This window comes from Geotrypetes seraphini, chromosome 8, assembly GCF_902459505.1.
Source record: "Geotrypetes seraphini chromosome 8, aGeoSer1.1, whole genome shotgun sequence".
Classification (NCBI taxonomy): domain Eukaryota; kingdom Metazoa; phylum Chordata; class Amphibia; order Gymnophiona; family Dermophiidae; genus Geotrypetes; species Geotrypetes seraphini.
The window spans coordinates 145762118-145778348 of record NC_047091.1 but is presented as its reverse complement, the minus strand read 5'-3'; the positions used below and the strand labels follow the sequence as shown (position 1 = coordinate 145778348).

Below are 16231 nucleotides of genomic sequence, written 5' to 3'. Positions count from 1 at the left end.
GGGAGGGGGTGGGGGGAGGATTTCTGACATTCCTCGACCTGACAGAGGCCTTTCTGCATGTTCCAATTTGGGCCAGCCATCAGCGATTTCCTTTGCTTTGCGATTTTGGGAAAGCACTATCAGTTTTGTGTTCTTCCTTTTGGTCTCACCACGGCTTTGCAGACTTTCACCGAGTTTATGGTGGTGATGGCAGCAGCAGCCTTACGCAAGGAGGGCATTCTAGTTCATCCCTATCTGGACGACTGGTTGATTCGAGCAAAGTCTTTTCAGGAGAGCTCCAGGGTCACGTCTTGGATTTTGGAAGTCACTATGCTGGGTGGTCAACCAGTCCAAAAGATGGTTGACTGTATCAACGCTTGTAGTATCTCGGAGTTCTCTTCAAAACCAGCTTGGGGAGAGTTTTTCTTCCCAAGGCCAAGGTATTGAAATTGCAGTTGCAGATTCGTTCCCTGATGGATTGTTGTTGTCCTCGTGCGCAGGATTTTCTGCAGGTCTTGGGGTGATGGTGGCCTCCCTGGAAGTAGTCAGGTGGGCTCGAGCTCACATGCTCCTTCTTTAGTATGCTCTTCTTTGGCGGTGGTCATTGCAGATTCACAATCTGGGCTCTCCTGTCCCTTTTCGAGGGTTAGTTTGTTTCAGCCTGCGCTGGTGGCTACAGTCTTCCAATCTGGTTCAGGAAGTGAGTCGAGATCAGCCCCAGTGGACAGTGCTTCTTACGAACACCGAGCTCCTCAGTTGGGGAGCTCAGTGTCTTGGTTTCTTGGCTCAGGGCAGCTGGTTGCCAATGGAGGCATCCTGGTCAATTAATATTCTGGAGACCAGAGCCATTTTATTGGCGTTTAGTAGTCTTCCAGTTTTTGCTGGAGGGCAATTCTGCTCAGGTTCTCTCGGACAATGTCATGGCAGTGGCTTACGTCAATTGTCGAGGTGGGGGGGACAAGAGTCATCTGGTAGTGCAGGAGGCAACTCTTCTTATAGAATGGGCAGAGGCTCATCTGGACATCTTGGCTTCCCACATAGCGGGAGTGGACAATATCCAGGCGGACTTCCTCAGTCGTCATGTGCTGGATCCCGGGGAGTTTTGTCTTGGGCTGGAGACCTTCGAGTTAATTGTTCAGTCATGGGGCTGGCTGGTCATGGAGCTCATAACCATGAATGTCAATTCTAAAGCGCCGAGGTTCTTTAGTCTGAACAGGGACTTTCAGGCCAAGGAACTGGATTCTCTGGTACAGGCTTAGTCGATGGACAGCCTTCTGTATCTCTTTCCTCTGTGGCCAGTGGTGAGCAGAGTTCTTCGCATTGCCTGGCACACAGGCCACATGATCTTGGAAGCTCTGGACTTGCCTAGGCAGCCATGGTACGCAGATCTGGTTCCTCTGCCCATGACAGATCCTCTTCCTCTGCCCCTCTCGCCCGACCTTCTGACTCAAAGTCTCATTCCTATGTTCGATATGGGTCCCTTTTGTTTTACGGCTTGGCTCTTGAAAGGGAACGCTTAAGTAAGAATCACAGATAAGGTGATCTTCACCCTCTTGGATTCTCGGAGACTTTCCAGCTCTCGGGCTTATATGCGCATTTGGAGTGTTTTTGAGGAGTTGTGTTCTGCTTGTGGCGTGGTTCCCCTTCGTGCATCTTTGCCTCACATCTTGGAGATTTTGCAGGATGGCCTGGCGTGGGGCCTTGCCTGGTCCTCCTTCAGGGTTTAGATTGTGGCTTTGTCTTCTTTTTTCAGTCTGTTATATGGTTGGCATTTGGCCTGTTCACCAGATGTGATTCAATTTTTGAGAGTGGTGAAGTTGCTCCTGCCTCCAGTTCGTCCTGGGATCTCGATCTGGTTTTTTCCGTGCTCGTTCTTCCTTCTTTTGAGTCGCTTGGCTCTTGCAAGTTGAAAGACCTTACTCTTAAGGTGGTGGTCCTGGTGACCATTACTTCCGTGAGACACATTTCCAAACTGCAGATCTTTTCATGTAGGCCTTCCTTCCTGGAGTTCTGTAGGGAGTGGGTCGTACTGGGGCTGGTTTCCTCCTTTCTGCTAAAAGTCATTTCTCCTTTTCATGTCAACAAGTCTGTTGTCCTTCTGGTCTTAGGTAGTTGTGAGGGCTCTTTATAGCAGATGCAGTTGTTCAAATTGGATGTCTTCATGCTTTTGTTCAGTGGACCAAGGAGTTCTGGTAGTCAGATCGTCTTTTTGTTCTGTTAGCGGGTTCTCGTACTTCCATGGCATCGAATGTGCGCTGGATCAAGGAGGTTATCGCTTCGGTGTACCTTCTTCAGAAGAAACCTTTTCCAGATTTTCTCAATGTTTATTCCACTTGGGGTCAGGCGGCCTCTTAGACTGAGAGTTTTCTTGTGCCTCCCGTGAATATCTGTAAAGGTGCAGTTTGGTTGTCTTTTGGTTGTCTCACACGCGGTGCCGAAGAGAGAGAGGAGAGAAGGGGAGCAGGAAGCAGAGGAGGCAGGCAGCGTTGGTGCCGAGCACCGAAGAAAGCAGAAGGAAGTAGGAGGACAGTAGGCTCGGGGTAGCGGCGAGAGTTCGCTCCGCCCCCCCCCCCCCCACGCGTCACAGGCAGCGCCGGACTCCCCCTTGAAAAGGGGAGGAGCCAACGGCGCCCAGCCGTTCGGCGCGCGGCGAAGGCGTGCGGTAAAGGCGCTCGCCTTAGCGAGAGCGCCTTTGCGAAGGGCCTTGCAAGGGACGAGCGCTACTCTCAAGAACACCAGAGGAGAACAGACCGGTAAGGAACCGACAAGCACAGAAGATAAGGAAGAGACAGACACAAAAGAAACCAACCCGCACATACAATCAAGGTGAGGTAGAGCAGAGACAGCACACACGAGAGAGACAACAAGGCAAGAAACACAAGGAAGCAGCAGGTAAGGAACACAAGCACACAAAGGCACAGGCACTGTAACACAAACAGACTCACTCAAATAGGAAGACTGCAGTCAGGAAGTCAGAAGGTAAGGGGGAGGTAGGATCAGTAGGAAAAAGAGCAGCAGTAGGTCACAACAAATCACTCAGATAACCCACGAGTGAAGCACGAAATGGAAGCCCAAGGAAGTCAGAAGATGAGCTTTCCTGTCTTCTGTATCGACTGCAATATGTATGACTACCTCCCTTCGGGGATCCAGGCATACATTTGCGATCGATGCATGGAGATGGATAGCTTGAAATGTCAGGTAAGACTATTGGAGGGAACAGTGATGGAACTTGAAGACAGAATCCGAGCACAGGAGAAGATTCTAGTGGAGCACAGCCCAAACGACGAGGTCAAGGATCTAGAAATGTTCATAGAGGAAGCCCATCAGCACCACGTAGAGATCCCAGGGCTGGAAAACTGTACTCAGGAAACCCAAGTGAGGAGAGAAGACACCCATGCAAACACAGAAGAAAATGAAGACGAGGTAGGAGACAACCGCACACCAGGAGGAATAGTGAGAGCACAGGAAGATGTCCCCCCACCCAAAGAACAGGAAACAATTTCAAGAGTATCATTGGAGGAGGAAGACAGGCCCTACTCCAAGGACGTGGACCTACGCCCCCCAAGGAACTCCCGAATAAAGAAGATGGGGATCATCGTAGGCGACTCCATTATACGACACGTGGACAGCCACACCGCAGGAGGAAGAGAGGACAGAGTAGTCACCTGTCTGCCTGGAGCAAGAGTAAAGGATGTGACCAACAGGATCTCCAGGATCATAGATGGCGCACGGGGAGTGGACACCGCTGTGCTTATCCACGTAGGAACAAATGATGTGAGCGGGCGGAAGTATGACAGGGAAGAGCTGAAGGGCCAGCTCCGCTCACTCGGAAGACAACTGAAGATCAGGGAGGTGAAGGTGGCCTTCTCTGAAATCCTCCCTGTACCAAGAGCAGATGGAAAGAGACAAGGGGAATTGCAAGTGATCAACGCCTGGATGAGACGATGGTGCGAAGACGAAGGCTTCGACTTCGTGCGCAACTGGACGGCGTTCTGGGGAAAAAGTAAATACTACAAAAGGGATGGACTACACCTCAACAAGGAAGGAGCAAGAGTTTTGGCAGGCAACATGAAGAAAGCCATAGAGAAGGCTTTAAACTGAAGGACAGGGGAAAGCCGACAGTCGACCACCGGTCGATGGCACGGACAACAGAATGCCCCGACGTAGGAACAAAGGACTACTACTCATACACAAGAGAGGTCGACCTCACAGCCAACAAAGGAGAACAAGCAGGAAGGGACAACTCAGACACAGGAGGGGATGACCACACAGCAAACATGGGAGATAACACAGGAGCAGTAAAGGATACCGTAAATGAAACTGTAAGGACAGCCAAGAGTAGAAGGTCCAAAAAGGTAACACGAAGGGAACTTAGATGTATGTATACAAATGCTAGAAGTCTAGGAAACAAAATGGGAGAACTAGAGACGATAGCAAGACATGAGAACATGGATATCATTGGCATAACAGAAACATGGTGGAATGAAGAAAACAAATGGGACACAGTACTACAGGGATACAAACTATATAGAAGGGATCGAGAAGGGCAGAAAGGTGGAGGTATTGCCCTATATGTTAAGGAAGGAATAGATTCTGTTGGAATGATTACAACAGACAGGAAAGAGAAGCTGGAGTCCCTCTGGATCAAAATTCCTGGTCACAATGGCGCAGATACAAAAATTGGCCTTTACTATCGTCCCCCAGGACAGGCGGAGGTCACTGACTCAGAAATGATGGAGGAAATCAAACAAGTATGCAAGACAGGCAATGTAGTTATATTGGGAGACTTCAATTTCCCAGGAATAGACTGGAAACTAGGAGCCTCCAACTGCGGCAAGGAGGCCAAGTTCCTGGAGGTGCTAGGGGATTGCTTCCTGGAGCAAATGGTAAAAGAGCCGACAAGAGGCGACGCCACCTTGGACTTGGTCCTAAATGGTCTCACCGGACCGATAACAGAAGTAGAAGTCATGGTTCCACTGGGAACGAGTGATCACAATGTAATCAACTTTAAACTTGACATCGGGAAAGGGAAACATGCCAAAACCTTAACCACCACCTTAAACTTTAAAAAGGGTAAATATGATTGCATGAGAGCCATGGTAACAAAACGACTCGAGAAGATGGTGGACAAACTTGAAACAGTAGACCAGGCATGGTGCCTATTGAAAAATACTATTGCAGAAGCACAAGATCTCTACATTCCGAGGATTTCCAAAGATCGGAGAACTAAAGGCAAAGGAGAACCAGCATGGCTTACCATACAGGTGAAGGAAGCCATAAAAGAAAAGAAGGACTCTTTCAAAAAATGGAAATGCACGAAGACAACCGAAGCCTGGAACAAACATAAAGATGAACAGAAGAAATGTCACAAGGCGGTGAGGGATGCAAAACAGGACTATGAGGAAAAAATAGCCCGGGAGGCCAAAAACTTCAAGCCCTTCTTTAGATACGTGAAAGGGAAAAAACCTGCAAAAGAGGCAGTGGGACCCCTGGACGACATGGGAAGAAAAGGGTACATCAAGGAAGATAAACAAATCGCAGACAAACTAAATTCCTTCTTTGCGTCTGTCTTTACGAAGGAGGACACCTCAACAATACCTGAAGTGGAGAAACTGTTTACAGGAGAAATAAAGGACAGCCTCACCACAGTTGAAGTGAACTTAGATCAGATATACTACCAGATCGACAAACTTAAAAGTGACAAATCCCCTGGACCGGATGAAATTCACCCGAGAGTCTTGAAGGAATTGAAGGTCGAAATCGGAGAGTTACTGCAAAATCTTGCAAACCTGTCAATCAGAACTGGTCAAATACCAGACGACTGGAGGAAAGCGAACGTCACGCCAATTTTCAAAAAAGGATCGAGAGGAGAACCGGGCAACTATAGACCTGTGAGTCTTACATCTGTCCCTGGCAAGATGATTGAATCACTGATCAAGGATAGCATAGTTCAGCACTTGGACACACATGACTTGATGAAACCCAGTCAACATGGATTCAGGAAAGGGAAATCGTGTTTGACGAATTTACTCCAATTCTTTGAGACCGTGAACGAGCAAATTGATAGTGGAAAGCCGGTGGACATAATATACTTGGACTTCCAGAAAGCATTTGACAAAGTTCCACACAAAAGACTTCTTAGGAAACTACAAAGCCATGGCATAGAGGGAGATATACAAAGATGGATAGGCAAATGGCTGGAAAACAGGAAGCAGAGAGTGGGCATAAATGGGAAGTTCTCCGACTGGGAGAAAGTGACTAGTGGTGTACCCCAAGGCTCGGTACTTGGGCCGATCCTTTTTAATATTTATATCAATGACCTGGAAAACGGAACATCCAGTGAGATCATCAAGTTTGCAGACGACACAAAACTCTGCCGGGCAATCAGATCGCAGGAGGACAGTGAGGAACTCCAGAGCGATTTGTGTCAGTTAGAAAAATGGGCGGAGAAATGGCAGATGAAGTTCAACGTGGAGAAATGCAAGGTAATGCATTTAGGCAGTAAAAATAAGGAATACGAGTACAGAATGTCAGGTGCAACTCTGGGAAAAAGTGAACAAGAAAGGGATCTGGGTGTACTGATAGATAGGACCCTGAAGCCGTCGGCACAATGCGCGGCAGCGGCAAATAAGGCAAATAGAATGTTGGGCATGATAAAGAAAGGAATCTCGAGTAGATCGGAGAAAGTTATAATGCCGCTTTATAGGGCAATGGTCAGACCCCACTTGGAATACTGCGTCCAACATTGGTCTCCCTACTTAAAGAAGGATATAAAACTGCTGGAGAGGGTGCAGAGACGAGCAACTAAACTAGTGAAGGGTATGGAGAAACTGGAATATGAGGATCGACTTAAAACACTGGGATTGTTCTCCCTTGAGAAAAGGAGACTGCGTGGGGATATGATCGAAACCTTCAAAATACTGAAAGGAATCGACAAAATAGAGCAGAAAAAACTATTTACATTGTCCAATTTGACACGGACAAGAGGACATGAAATGAAGCTAAGGGGGGGCAAGTTCAGGACTAATATCAGGAAGTTCTGCTTCACACAGAGAGTGGTTGACATCTGGAATACTCTCCCAGGGGAGATTATTGCGGAATCGACAGTCCTAGGCTTCAAAAGCAAACTAGATGCATATCTCCTTGAGAGAGGCATATAAAGATATGGTTGGCTATAAAATAAGCCAGGTGTATACCTAGCAGGGCCTCCGCGTGTGAGGATCGCCGGACTTGATGGACCGAAGGTCTGATCCGGAGATGGCGCTTCTTATGTTCTTATGTTTTAATTCTTTTATTCGCCACTACCATGTGGACGTTCAGGCATGTCGGGACATGTTCAGTGAGTGTGTTCTTGTGGCGGCCCTTCAGGGGTCCCACCCATGATGGTTACTGCTTTGGTACATCTCATCTATTCTGTGCTGATCTGGAGGGATACTAAAGAAGGAGAAATTAGGTTTTTATCTGCTAATTTTCTTTCTTATAGTCCCTCTAGACCGGCAGATCCTGCCCTGTCATTTGTTTGGTGTTTTTCGCAAAGTATGCGTTTTTTTCTGTTGTATTGTTGGTCTTGGTTGTTGGGGAGTATAATAAGAGCAGCGGCGTTTAGTTCATCTGGTTTAGCTGGCGAACTGTGGGGACGTTTTTAAGGTTCTTGTTCTAATCGGTATCCAACAGTGTTTTCAGGTCCGATCTAAACGCTTCATTTGTCTTCTCCATGTGAGAGTGGAGTTGGTATGTTTTCTTGTTTAGCCTAGTTAGTTTCTGATTGGCTTTTTGTCAGACTGATTGTAGTTAGGACTGCACAGGCACAGCCCACTTGTACTAAAGTCAATGTGTCTGTCTCCACCTGCTGGCAGAGGAACATAAACCCATCCATTCTGTGCTGGTCTGGAGGGACTAAAAGAAAATTAGCAGGTAACCTAATTTTTCCTTATTTGAGCCTGCCTCGTGGTTCACAATGAGCACTTCTCAGCCTAAGAAGTCCTCAGTGTGGTCCCGCCGAGGTTTCAACGTGGCTTGCATGTGCTCATTTTGCTCATGACTGCGTGAAGGGGAACCCTCATTGGGATTGGCATCGGGTGCCAATAGGAGGGATTCCCCTGTGGATGCAAAGGGAAAGTTTGTCATGGGCCATGGGTGTCGGGATTCCTCAACCGCCCATGGCTCTGGGGCTTCCCCAGCTGTCATGGCTGCTGCTGGTGGGGAGGCCTGAGGTTCCTTGACTGCCGAAAATACTTGGGATTCCCTTGCCATTATGTCTGGTTTTTGGAGGGATTCCCTGCAACGGTTCTCCCTTTTACATCTATTCCTTTTTTCTCCTCTCTTCCACTACCAAAGTACTATTCAGATCAATGCTGTCTAGTTAAAATGTTTAACATTAATCTTCTCCTTTATTTTTCACTTCTTTATCAACTTTCAGGTGCTTTAGTTAGATTGTGAGCCTTCGGGACAGTAAGGGAATTTATTAAGCACCTTTCTTACTTCTTACTTTCAATTTTAAATGTATATTTTCTTAAAACCGCTTAGAACCTAACGGATGTAGCGGTATACAAGAAATAAATTACATTACATTACATTTCCTTATCCCCTCTTTTGAAAAAAGCTGATCTGGACCCCTCCACTGCTTCCAGCTATCGCCCAATAGCTAACATCCATCTCCTGACCAAAATGCTGGAGTCAATCATAGCCACCCAACTGTCATCCTATCTTGAGAGATTCTCCATCCTCCTACCCTACCAACATGGATTCAGACCCAACTACAGCACTGAATCCCTTCTAGCCTCTTTAATTTCAAAGGTCCAACAACTTCACTCCTGCAACAAGTTTGCTGTCCTTCTTCAATTCGACCTCTCTGCAGCTTTCGACATTGTCCACAAAATGACATACTAATCCTCCAACTTTCCGAAATTGGCATAAATTCCACGGTCTTAGATTGGTTCTCAAAATTCTTACGTTCCCTCTCCTACTTCGTTAACATGAATGGTACCTCATCCTCCCCTTGGAAACCGATCTGTGGAGTCCCTCAGGGTTCACCTCTATCCCCGATTCTTTTCAATGTTTATATGTCCTCCCTGAAACTCCTCCAACTATCCACCTCGGAGACACTTTACACCTACGCCGACGACATCCTTGTCCTTCTTGAGACCGACTCTAACCTCACCAACCTTTCTGACAACATCTCATCTTGTATAACAAATCTCCAATCCTGGGCTCTCACCGTTCAAATGAAACTAAATGAGACCAAAACAAAACTACTTTGGCTTGGCCCGAAATTGGATCAGCTACCCTCCCTCATCCCACTTTCCTCTGGCACCAATCTGCAGCTCGAGCACTCTAGCAAAGTTCTAGGAATCATCATTGACTCTACATTGTCCTTTAACGACCACATCAACTCCCTAGTAAAAAAATGCTTTTTCAACCTTCATATGCTAAGAAAAGTCAGATCCTGCTTCCACCAACAACATTTCGCTGTCCTTGTCCAATCCATCATTCTATCCAGACTTGATTACTGCAACTCCATCTACCTAAGCCTAACAAAGAAAAGTCTTCTCAGACTTCAGCGGATTCAGAACACTGCAGCTAAACTAATCTTCGCAAAAGGCAAATTCGACCACGTCTCCCCGCTTCTGTCTAAGCTTCACTGGCTCCCAGTCATCCTCAGGGTTTGCTACAAATGCGCCTGTCTTACCTTCAAATCTCTTCACGGCATCCTTCCTCCCCTCTTCCCACTATCTTGGCTCTCGAGTACTCACTCCACCAGATCCACTCAGAAATTCAAACTATCCTTCCCTTCTCTAAATGGCATTTCCCATACAGGAAAACTTGGTACATCTCTCCTCTTCAGGATCACCGAACTGTGGAACAGCTTTACTGCCCATCTTCGGAGTTCGACCTCCCTCCAACACTTCAGAAAACATCTGAAAACCTGGCTTTACCCCCCCCCCCCCTCTCCATTATTCTAAGTCCCCTCTTTCCTTCCTGTTCACCAAGCCCTTCTTCCTTCCATTGGAGTTCCTTTCTTTGTTTTTAATTCCTGTAAACCGTGTCGAGCTCCACTTCCGTGGAGATGACACGGTATATAAACTTAAGGTTTAGTTTAGAAAGGCCCTGATGTAGAATAAGGGCTATCCAACCCTGGTGCCTACTGCAATTAGGCACTGGAACCTCAGATCTCTCTTGTCGGCTTCCGCTCTCAGGTTGGAGCACTAATACCAACAATTTCTTCTTCACCCGAAAAATATATTTTCAGTACTAAAACTGGATGGAATTTTCTATGTATCTTCTCTATATTGTAGTGCATGTGCTTTCCTTTAGTTAAGTGTTATGGTTTTTAATGTTTGCCGAGTAATTCAAGGTAACTGCTGTTCTAGTCTTTGAAAAGTTGTGTTGTGTATTTTATTAATATCTACCAAGAAGAGATTCAATTTTATTGTGTAAGTTTTTACCTTATGTTAAATAAGGTAATATAACATTTAACCTTTTTCTTAAGCTGCCCTGAGAACCTGGTTTAAATGGAATGACTCGATGCCTACCCGAATTATTGTTTACCGTGATGGTGTAGGAGATGGCCAGCTCAAAACACTAGTTAACTATGAAGTACCACAGTTTCTGGATTGTCTAAAGTCTGTTGGCAAAGACTACAAGTAAGCCTTTATTCATCTACTGTTCATCATAAGTTGATATGGATGGATGAGGTATATAAATGTATATCACATTAATAGTGACTGGCAGACTTTCCCAGGATTTTGTGTACAATAAAATTGAAAGAAATACAAAAACAATCCTAAAATTCAACATCTATAAAATACAGTTTTTTTTATCACCTCTCCAGACCAGTACAGCCTCACTATGGGTAATAGCTCACTTTGACTAGGAGGTGGAGACTGAGCTCCCTCTACCTAACTAGTCTTGATTCAGTCTCCAGCAGGTGAAGGTGAGCTGTGCCAGTCTCACCTTGGTTAGGACTGTTGGAATTTGTTTAGCGCTCCTTTTCCCCATTCTTGTGTTGGACTGAGCTTGGGAAGACCCTGTTTGGGGGTCCACATGACCTCGGGGGGTGTCACACTCGACAGGTCACGAGTTTATTTATTTAACAATTTATATACCGCATAAAACTATGCGGTTTACACATTTGCTACATACATATTTTCCTGATCTCCCTTTAGTTGCTTAACATTTGAAACAAAACAAAGGACAAACATAAATTTCCCATCCACCAAAGAAAAATAATACTATATCGAAGTAAATATTGACAACTCATAATATCAATACAGGCATTGTCAAATTATAATTTCCACAAAAAGAAAATACAAAAAAGAATTGAAAATTACATTCAAGGCAGAAATATTCTTAATGCTATTTCTTGAGACTGAAGAGACTACTGAAACATTAGCATTAAAGGCATAGGAGTTGAGTCCCTCCCCCAATTTTCCTCCACTTCCCCATATTTTTGTAGAGGTGCCTCAGCTGTAAGCCTTGCTGCCGATACTGGCAAGGCATATAGCTTTGTGAGCCAGTGGAGTCTGTTCTATGAAAAAAAAAAAATCCCGAGGCAGTGCCGGTCTGAAGGGAGCCTTTTCTTGTCAGTTATTGCATTTTTATTGCTAACCGGCACTTTTATTTCAGCTAGGTTGCATATTGCGCATTGAGCACTTTTAAAGGGAAAAAGTGCTCATTGTGCTCCAGACATGAGGCAGCCACAGCCAGCCTGTGCATGCGGTGTGCAGGCCACTGCAAAGGGGAATCCTCATCGGCATCAGGTGCTGGTGGCCAGGGATCCCCTTCGCCAGTGCCTCGCTCGCCGGCAGTTGACATCGGGGAAGCCCATGTTCCCTTGCTGCCCATGCAGGGATTTCCCCAGCCGCCAATGGTGCTGGGGACTCCCTTACTGCTGCTTCCGGCATGCCTGCTTTAGCGCCTGGGGCAGTTCAGGCCTCGGGGGGGGGGGGTGCTGTTTTTGGCGGGCTCTGCTCCATTTTTGGCAGAAAACAACTCCACCTTGTCTGCAGCCTCAGGTGACCTTCCCCTTGTCTTAAAAAAGACAGGGGCAGGTTTATACTGGGTCCCCTGCTTTAGCAGGGAGTCCCTTTGGGCTGCCAGAGTTTTTTTCCTTTGGGCGGCCGAGGGTCTCTTGGGACAATGATTTTAGTTATGAGGAGCAGTTTCCTCTTGATGAAGACCCTAGACTCTTTGGGAGTACTCCAGGATCCTCTGGGGGGGGGGGGGGAGACAGATGCCATTAGCGGCAGGTTTACGGTTCTGTCAGCTGGCGAGGATGTATCCTTGATGTGCATTTTTCAGCAGGACGAGTTCCAGGAGCTTATTCTTCAGGTTTCCTCTGTGTTGCGTTTCAAGGAAGATGCGAAGGAGCACCGCGTGTGGTGGGCCCTCTGCTTCGGGGCATCTGTTCTGCATCCTGCTCTTTTCCTATGCATCAGGATATTCGGGATGTTATTCTTGCGCAGTGGAACGTGCCGGAGGCGCCCTTCTGTTTTGCGCGTTCTATGGCTCATCTGTATCCCATCCCGGAGGGGGATAGGGATACCTTGAGGTTGCCTATGCTGGACGCGATGGACTCGACCATAGCGAAGCGGCATGCAGTGCCAGTTGAAGGTGGCTTAGCTTTGCGGGACCGTGAGGAGCCTATGTTAGAGTTCCTTCTTAAGCAGAATTTTGATGTGTCTGCCTTAGCAGTTCATGCTGTGATATGTGGCGGGTTGGTGGCTCGGGCCTGTTTTTGGTGGGCCGAGCAGGTCCTTGACCATGAGTCGGTTGACTGGTCCTTGGTGGAACAGGAGGTAGCCAAAATTGAGATGGGTGCCTTTTTTCTCTCTGATGCCCTGTATGACCAGTTGCGAGCCTCAGCCAAGTCATTGGCGCTCGGGGTGGCGCTTATCGTACCTTGTAGCTTCGGGCTTGGTCAGCGGATGCGACATCTAAGGCTAAGCCAACAACTATTCTGAAAGCTTCTGAAAACTTGGCTATTCTCAAAAATGTAAATCTCGCTACCCTCTTTATAATCACTAATTCTTATTATGTTTTTCCTTTCTTATCTTAAAGTTCCTGTAAACCGTGCCGAGCTCTATCTTTATGGAGAGGATGCGGTATATAAACTTAAGGTTTAGTTTAAAATTTCCCTCCATGGGGTCGCATTGCTCAGGGGTGTTTGCATGATTTCCGCAGATATCGCCCTGGTCGAGGGGCTGCTTCCATTCAGCCTCTTGGTCATCCTGGGGCCGTTTCTTTCAGTGCATGCAGTCCTTTCAAGGGGCCCTTCGGGGGAGGGCGTGATTCCTCCGCTGGTTCCCCCGCTGCTCGTCCTGCCCAATGACTCCTTGCTGGTGCTTAGTTGTAAGATTTTTACCAAGGGTAGGCCGCGATCACGACGGATCAGTGGGTCCTGGAAGTGATTCGGGACGGATATGCTCTGGAGTTTTCCTGTTCCTTGCCAGATTCTTTTCTAGTTTCTTTGTGTCAAGTGGCATGGAAGAAGCGGGCCTTTCGCCAGACACTGCAACACTTGCTAGATCTCAAGGTTGTGGTGCCAGTGCCTCCGCAGGAGTGTGGCACAGGCAGGTATTCAATTTACTTTATGGTGCCCAAGAAAGAGGGGACTTTTCGGCCCATCTTAGATCTGAAGGGGGTCAACAGGGTTCTGCGGGTTCTGTCTTTCCACATGGACAGTCAGATCTGTCATTCTAGCAGCTCACCCAGGGGAATTTCTGACCTCTCTCAATTTGACAGAGGCATACTTGCATGTTCTAATTCACGCCTCCCATTAGTGGTTTCTTGGCTTTGCGATCTTGGGATGGCACTACCAGTTTCATGTGCTTCCCTTTGGTCTGGCTATGGCTCTGCAGACGTTCACCATGATCATTGTGGTTGTGGCGGCGGCCTTGCGCAATGAGAGTTGTCCGGTTTATCCCTATCTGGACGACTGGTTGATCAGAGTAAAATCTTTTCAGGAGAGCTCCCGAGTTACGGCTCAGGTTGTGGAGTTCCTGCAGTCGCTGGGATGGGTAGTCAACCTCTCCGGTTGGCTCCATCTCAGTGCCTGGAATTGTGTCTTGTATCCCCTGGCACAGGAGTGTCAGCAGCTTTTGGGTCCGCCATGTGAATGTGGTCCTCAGGAAACTTTCATGCAGTTTCTTTAGGCATTAGAGCTGCTTTGGTGACATCTTTTGTCGCATGTGCCTATCTCTATCGACTGTGCTCACTGGAAAGTGAGGCGGTGGTTCCCCCTCCTCAACTTTTTTGACTGGGACATTATATGGCTGATGCATTGTATGATCTTATGCGAGCTTTGGCAAAAGTGTCGGTGTACTTTATCTCTGCCTACAGAATGCTTTGGATCAGATAGTGGGCTGCTGTTTCCACTTCCAAGGCTACTTTGGTTAGGCTGCCTTTTCAGGGGCAGTTATTGTTTGGCAAAGTTCGAGATACCTTTTGGATTTTGTGATGGACCATCGCCCTAAGACTCTGCCTGATAGAAGACCCAGACCCTCCAAGGGCTCTGATTGTTCTAATTTTTTGGCTCATGGCGATCCCAACCCATATGAAAGTGCCACGTCACAGAGGTTTTTACAGGGTTCCCGATGATGGTATACTCGCTATAGGCATTCTCAGCCTTCCATCTCCTATTTTGCGTCCTCTGCCAAAAAGGCCCGTCTTAGATAGAAGGCCGACTCTCAGCATTTTTTTCCTGTCTGGATGCATATTACATCCAACCAGTAGGTCTTGGCCATTATTTGGTCAGGCTACAGATTGATTCATGGACTCTCCTACAGTAAGCAACCTTTTCCTTCCTGGAACTTTAATCTTGTGCTGTGTAGTCTTACCAGTGCTCCTTCTTAGCGCCTTCAAGATGCCTCCTCTTGGACTTGACGTTTTAGAATGTTTATCTGGTTGCCATTACTTAGGCGTGTCGTGTGTTGGAACTATAGACTTTGTATTGCAGAGATCCTTTCCTTCATATTTCGGAGACTGGAGTTTCTCTTCGGCAATTCCTTCCTTCCTGCCGAAGGTGGTTTTGACTTTCCATGTTAATCAGGAAGTGCATTTGTCTGCCTTTCAGCCTACTAGTTCCAGGACACATGATCAACTGTTTTAGAAACTGGATTCACACAGAAACGGGATTCTTCTGTGTTAGCTGGAGGTAACTAACGAGTTTCGTCTCTGACCATTTGTTTGTGCTGACTCGTTCAGTTAGCAGGGCGCTCCCGCTTCCAAGACCACAATTTCCAGATGGATCCGTAGGGCCATTTCGTCAGCCTATATTCTTTCTGGGAAACAGTCCCTTGTTTCCATCAAGGTGCATTCTACCAGGAGTGTGGCTTCTTCATGGGCCGAAGGTAGATCTGTCTCCCTTGAGGAGATTTGCAGGGCGGCAATGTGGTCTTCTCTTCTCACGTTTGCCAGGTTCTACAGAGTGGATGTGGCAGCAAGACAAGACTCTGCTTTAGGGTCCTTGGTCTTAAGGGTCAGCGCAGCAAACCTGCTGTAGCTTTTTTGGGGGATTGCTTTTGTATATACCATCTGTCTAGAATGTCTCACGTATTGCACTGGAAAAGGATTATGTACTTACTATGGTAAGCTCTTTTCCAGTAGGTAGGTGAGACATTCTAGACCCATGCCCAGTCCTTACTGCGTCTGTCTACTGTTTCAGTCTGTTTATGCTTTTCCATGCTTATTCTTGGGTGTCTGTCAGCCCTTGGGGGCTGGGAAGAATTTATGTATATGTTTCATTTTTAATGGGAGTAGTTTTTGTGCTCCTTTGAAGCCTGTATAGGTGGTTAACTTTACTGTTGAGTTGATTCTTGAGCAGAACAGTTTGTTTAAGCCTGTTGCTACAAGTGTCTCTACTTCACGTGTATTGGGTGACTTTCAATGCTTGGGTACTAACTGTGGGTGGAGCTAGAGAACCCAGTGAAGCACAACAGAGGCAGAGTGAAAAATCTTAGTGGATTCCTTCCGCAGTAGCACGCAGCTATGGAGAAATAACCCATCTGTCTAGAACACATGTGTCAAACACAAGGCCTGCGGGCCAAATCCGGCCCGCCAGGCCTTGCAATGTGGCCCGCACCGCGCTGTCATCACTGCACGCCGCTGCGTTCCATCACAATGACGCGTGGTGACATAGGAGGCTTGTGATCTCGCCGGCCGTACTTGCTATCTATCTCCCCCCATCGACCGCCCCCCCCAAGAACCTCCGACCGCCCCCCCAGCCGACCCGCGACCCCCCTGGCCGACCCCC

The 16231-nt window shown here is 47.2% G+C and overlaps 1 protein-coding gene across 7 annotated transcripts in view; it reads left to right on the top strand.

The window, feature by feature from the left end:
- Window positions 1–16231, top strand: part of PIWIL1 (piwi like RNA-mediated gene silencing 1) — a 420330-nt gene that overhangs the window by 353095 nt on the left and 51004 nt on the right. For 6 of the 7 annotated variants that reach the window (XM_033957205.1, XM_033957206.1, XM_033957201.1 and 3 more), the window contains exon 18: window positions 10469–10622. The exons of the other annotated variant lie outside the window; for it this stretch is intronic. In XM_033957205.1, coding sequence (XP_033813096.1) covers window positions 10469–10622 — 154 coding nt within the window. The remainder of the gene's footprint in view (window positions 1–10468; window positions 10623–16231) is intronic. 7 annotated transcript variants of the gene reach the window in all.